The sequence below is a fragment of the Salmo salar genome, unplaced genomic scaffold (assembly GCF_965601325.2).
Source record: "Salmo salar unplaced genomic scaffold, fSalSal1 ptg000578l, whole genome shotgun sequence".
NCBI classification, from domain to species: Eukaryota; Metazoa; Chordata; class Actinopteri; order Salmoniformes; family Salmonidae; genus Salmo; species Salmo salar.
The window spans coordinates 625,360-631,471 of NW_027675424.1; the positions used below are offsets into that span (position 1 = coordinate 625,360).

The following is a 6,112-nucleotide window of genomic DNA, read 5'->3' on the forward strand; positions in this document are numbered from 1 at the left end:
TGGTGGTTTTGGAGCAGTGGCTTCGTCCTTGCTGAGCGGCCTTTCAGATTATGTCGATATAGGACTCGTTTTACTGTGGATATAGATACTTTTGTACCTGTTTCCTCCAACATCTTCACAAGGTCCTTTGCTGTTGTTCTGGGATTGATTTGCACCAAAGTATGTTCATCTCTAGGAGACAGAACGCGTCTCCTTCCTGAGCGGAATGGCGGCTGTGTGGTCCCATGGTGTTTAGACTTGCGTACTATTGTTTGAACAGATGAACGTGTTACCTTCAGGCGTTTGGAAATTGCTCCCAAGGATGAACCAGACTTGTGGAGGTCTACAATTTTTTTTCTGAGATCTTGGCTGATTTCTTTTCATTTTCCCATGATGTCAAGCAAAGAGGCACTGAGTTTGAAGGTAGGCCTTGAAATACATCCAAATTATGTCAATTAGCCTACCAGATGCTTCTAAAGCCATAACATGATTTTCTGGAATTTTCCATGCTGTTTAAAGGCACAGTCAACTTAGTGTATGTAAACTTCTGACCCACTGGAATTGTGATACAGTGAATTATAAGTGAAATAATCTGACTGTAAACAATTGTTTCAAAAATTACTTGTGTCATGCACAAAGTAGATGTCCTAACCGACTTGCCAAAACTATATAGTTTGTTAACAAGACATTTGTGGAGAGGTTCAAAAACACGTTTTAATGACTCCAACCTAAGTGTATGTACACTTCCGACTTCAACTGTATGTGATTGACGATTAAAAATTAAATTCTGATGATGCCATGATTAAGAAAAATCATGAATAAATCATGAATCAGAATGAGTGAGAAAGTTACAGAGGCCACAACAGAACATGCTAACCTCTCACCATTACTAATAACAGAGGCTACAACAAAACATGCTAACCTCTCACCATTACCAATAACAGAGGCTACAACAAAACAGCTAACCTCTCACCATTACCAATAACAGAGGCTACAACAAAACATGCTAACCTCTCACCATTACCAATAACAGAGGTTACAACAAAACAGCTAACCTCTCACCATTACCAATAACAGAGGCTACAACAAAACATGCTAACCTCTCACCATTACCAATAACAGAGGTTACAACAAAACATGCTAACCTCTCACCTTTACCAATAACAGAGGCTAAAACAAAACATGCTAACCTCTCACCATTACCAATAACAGAGGATACAACAAAACATGCTAACCTCTAACCATTACCAATAACAGGGGCTACAACAAAACATGCTAACCTCTCACCATTACCAATAACAGAGACTACAACAAAACATGCTAACCTCTCACCATTACCAATAGAGGCTACAACAAAACATGCTAACCTCTCACCATTACCAATAACAGAGGATACAACAAAACACGCTAACCTCTCACCATTACCAATAACAGTGGGGGTATGATCCTTGTGCCTCTGTAACTTTCTCATTCATCATCATTCTCCATTCATTCTTATTCTTACTGACAATACAAGTGAAGTGACTCCAAAATGACAGGACATTATTCACCATTCAGTTTCTATTTGGAAAAACATAATCCAAAACACAACCAAGACAAACTGCAAATGAATTCAACAAGTTTGTAGAATCACAAGCTTGATGTTATCACTGCAGGCATGGAACATGGGACTAAATACTAAACTTATGACAACTTTAATACAACATAAGTGAATTTGTCCAAATATGTTCAACTTTTTCAAATGGGAGAACTAAATACATAAAGTGCTTTCCTTTCTTAACAGTAACACAGCTATGTATGAAAATACCCTCAAATAAAAGGTGACATTCTGTACTGTCACCTAATATGAAACATTCTAAGTCAAATCCAAAATGCTGGAGCATAGCACCACATTTAAAACTGCAAGCTTCACTGTCCAAACACATATGGTGTGGACTATGTGTGTCTGGTAAACACATGTGGATCTGGTGAACAGTTATCACTTGTTGACCAACTACAGGAATACTGACCTCAGAGTCTCCAGTTTACAGTGGGGATTCCCCAGTCCAGCAGAGAGCAGCTTCACTCCTGAATCCTTCAGGTCATTGTTACTCAGGTCCAGCTCTCTCAGGTGTGAGGGGTTTGACTTCAGAGCTGAGACCAGAGAAGCACAGCCTTTCTCTGTGACTCCACAACCTGACAGCCTGCAACGAGATCATCATGACTTCCCAAACACACTGTTTATTTAACACCAGAAGTGTAGAAGGACAATGGCATTTGGTTTATTCTCTCAAACAACATATAGATTCATCTTCTGTCTCCTAGAATTGTATGGTCATATTGTAATACTAGATTGAATATCTGATTCAATATGTTATTCAATATAATATTATATACATATTATAATACATATTTTCTCTAAACATAATATTTCTTCCTGATGAATACTTCTTATATGTCATTTTATTTACTCACAGAGCAGCTCTGGAGACTTTGACCACTGGCAGCAGCCTCAGAAGACCTTCCTCTGATCTGGAGTATTTCTTCAGGTCAAACACATCCAGCTCCTTTTCTGAAGTCAGCAACACAAAGACCAGAGCTGACCACTGTGCAGGTGACAGGTAGGTTTTTGAGAGACTTCCTGATCTCAGGTAGCTTTGGATCTCCTCCACTAGAGAATGGTCATTCAGTTCATTCAGACAGTGGAACAGATTGATGCTCCTCTCTGGAGAGGGATTCTCCCTGATCTTCTCCTTGATGTACTTGACAGTTTCATCATGGCTCAGTGAGCTGCTTCTTGTCTTTGTCAGTAGACCTCGTAAGTGCTTCTGATTGGATTCCAGTGAGAGGCCCAGAAGGAAGCGGAGGAACAGGTCCAGGTTTCCTGTCTCACTTTGTAAGGCTTTATCCACAGCACTCTTGTAGAAAGTAACTTCAGACTCGTCTTTTGTTTGCAGTGTGTCAATTAGATTCTCATTGTTGTTGATGAATGAGAGGAACACATATACAGCAGCCAGAAACTCCTGAATGCTCAGATGCACAAAGCAGTACACCTTGTCCTGGTACAGAACACATTCCTCTTTAAAGAGCTGTGTGCACAATCCTGAGTACACAAAGGCTTCATTGACATCAATGCCAGCCTCTTTCAGGTCTTCTTCATAGAAAATCAGATTGCCCTTCACAAGCTGTTGAAAAGCCAGTTTTCCCAGTGACAGAATACTCTTTTTATTCCAGTGTGAACCTGTCTCTTCTTTCCCAAGATACTTTTCATTCTTCTGTTTGGTATGAAACACCACAAGGTGTGTGTACATCTCAGTCAGAGTCTTGGGCATCTCTTCTGTCTTATGTTTCAGCATGTGTTCAAGGACTGTTGCAGAAATCCAACAGAAGACTGGAATGTGGCACATGATGTGGAGGCTCCTTGATGTCTTTATGTGTGAGATGATTCTGCTGGCCAAGTCCTCATCACTGAATCTCTTTCTGAAGTACTCCTCCTTCTGTGGGTCATTGAACCCTCGTACCTCCGTCACCTGGTCAACACACCATGAAGGGATCTTATTGGCTGCTGCTGGTCGGGTAGTTATCCAGAGGAGAGCAGAGGGAAGCAGATTTCCCTTGATGAGATTTGTCAGCAGAACATCCACTGAGGTTGACTCTGTGACGTCACAACAGATCTTGTTCTTCTGGAAGTCTAGGGGCAGTCGGCACTCATCCAGACCATCAAAGATTAACAGAACTTTGTACTTGTTGTAGTTGGAGATTCTTGATTGTTTGGTTTCCATTGAGAAGTGATTGAGAAGTTCAATCAAAGTGTTTTTGTCCCCTTTCATCAAATTCAGCTCCCGGAAAGGGAATGAAAATACAAATTGGACATCCTGATTTGCTTTTCCTTCAGCCCAGTCCAGAATGAACTTCTGCACAGAGACTGTTTTTCCAATGCCAGCGACTCCCTTTGTCAGCACAGTTCTGATACGTTTGTCTTGTCCAGTTAAGGGTTTGAAGATGTCGTTACATTTGATTGCAGTCTCTGGTCTTGCTTGTTTCCTGGTTGTTATCTCAATCTGTCTCAGCTCATGTTCATTATTGACCTGTCCTGTTCCACCCTCTGTGATGTAGAGCTCTGTGTAGATCTTATTGAGAAGTTTTGGGTTTCCTTGTTGAGCGATCCCCTCAAATACACATTGAAACTTCTTCTTTAGATTAGATTTGAGTTCACGTTGGCAAATGACAGCAGGATCATCTGAATCTAGAAATAACACAGAGGATATTAATATTACATCTGTTTTAATGTCTACAGTATTGTAGGACTGTTATAAAGATTTAAATTATCATAATTTATTCTCTTAACTGACTGTATAAATGTTTTCATAATGCATTACAGACTGGTGTGACTGATTATATTATTATTGGTATTATTGATGGTATTATTAATGTTGTCTCACTCTCTGTCTCTCTAAATTAATCAACACAACACATCCCTGCTGCTACTTGTTGAGGCCACTAGGTGTTGTGTTAAGGCTGCTACAATATCATTGAGTTACACAGCTACTTTAGCTGTACTTTAGCTACAGCTTTTAAATGTTATAAAACAGCATTCAACATGAGGCAGACAGATCTTACATTTCTCCAGTGTGTCAGCGAGCTCCTTCTGGTTCATTTTCCTCAGGACGTGCAGTGTGATCTTCAGAGCCCCCTCTCTGGCACTGCTCTCCTGCTTCTCATCTTCAGCATCCACCACTTCCTCATCCTGCTTCTGACTCTCAAAGCCTTCTGGGAGTTCTGGACTAAGAATCCTCTTGAACATCTTCAGCTCGTTCTTCACAAATGTAATAATATTCTCTTCAAGCAACTGAAATAAATCAAGTAAATAAGTTAAGCAAGAGAATAAATGCTTTCTCATTAACACATTAATGAATGATTGACAGATCAACTTTACTTGAGGTCAACAAAAACAAATGTTCATAACAGGACCACATACACTGAATATGGAGGCCAGGTCTGTTTGATGACTCTGGGAAGACTGACCACTGAGAATGTCTGACTCTGATCTCTCCTGTTGGTTTCTGTGCACAAAACATGAGATTACATCTCCTCATCCAGGGAGTGAGTGAGTACGGACAGACAAACAGACAGACATAGACAGAAAGCGGGACAGACAGTCAGAGACAGACAGACAGAAAGAGACAGACAGAGACACAGACAGACAGACAGACAAACAGAGATAGACAGAGACAGACAGAGACAGAGACAGACAGACAGACACAAACATACAGACAAAGAGAGACAAACAGACAGAAAGCGGGACAGACAGTCAGAGACAGGCAAAGACAGACAGAGACAGACAAAGACAGACAGAGAAAGACACACAGACAGAGACAGACAGAAATTAGAAAGACACATAGAAAGACAGAGACAGACACTGAAACAGAGAGACAGAGAGACAGACAGACAGACAGACAGACAGACAGACAGACAGACAGACAGACAGACAGACAGACAGACAGACAGACAGACAGACAGACAGACAGACAGACAGACAGAGACACACAGCCAGACACAGAGACAGATAGACAGACACACAGAAACAGACACACAGAAACAGACACACCGACAGAGAAAGACACACAGACAGACAGAAAAACAGAGACAGACAGAGACAGACACACAGACAGACAACAGACACACAGACAGAGACAGACACAGTGAGACTCAGAGACACAGACACACAGACACAGACATGCAGACACAGGAACAGACAGACAGACAGACAGACAGACAGACAGACAGACAGACAGACAGACAGACAGACAGACAGACAGACAGACAGACAGACAGACAGACAGACAGACAGACAGACAGACAGACAGACACAGACACACAGCCAGACACAGAGACAGATAGACAGACACACAGACGGACAGAGACAGACACACACAGAAAGGCAGACACAGACAGAGACAGACACACAGACAGAAAGACACAGAGACAGACACACAGACAGAGACAGACAAACAGACAGAAAGACACAGAGACAGACAGACACAGAGACATACACACATACATAGACAGACAGACAGAGACAGAGACAGTGAGACAGACAGACAGAGACAGACAGACACACAGACAGCGAAGACACACAGACAGAGAGACAGAC

The 6,112-nt window shown here is 41.5% G+C and overlaps 1 protein-coding gene across 1 annotated transcript; it reads right to left on the reverse strand.

Moving 5' to 3' along the window:
• Positions 1-2,429: 2,429 nt before the first annotated feature.
• Positions 2,430-5,274, reverse strand: LOC145876315 (NLR family CARD domain-containing protein 3-like). Its single transcript, XM_082972106.1, has 3 exons — positions 4,937-5,274; positions 4,579-4,807; positions 2,430-4,204 (listed from the first exon to the last, which is right to left on the reverse strand). Exons 2-3 carry the CDS (start codon positions 4,760-4,762, stop codon positions 2,430-2,432), a joined length of 1,959 nt encoding a protein of 652 aa, XP_082828232.1. The 5' UTR covers positions 4,763-4,807; positions 4,937-5,274.
• Between the last annotated feature and the right edge of the window lie 838 nt (positions 5,275-6,112).

Excerpts from the sequence above, each read along its gene's own strand:
- LOC145876315 (XM_082972106.1), bottom strand. The coding sequence starts at position 4,762 with ATGTTCAAGAGGATTCTTAGTCCAGAACTCCCAGAAGGCTTTGAGAGT. Across the intron at positions 4,205-4,578 it reads CGCTGACACACTGGAGAAAT|ATTCAGATGATCCTGCTGTC; the intron begins GTAAGATCTGTC and ends TGTTATTTCTAG.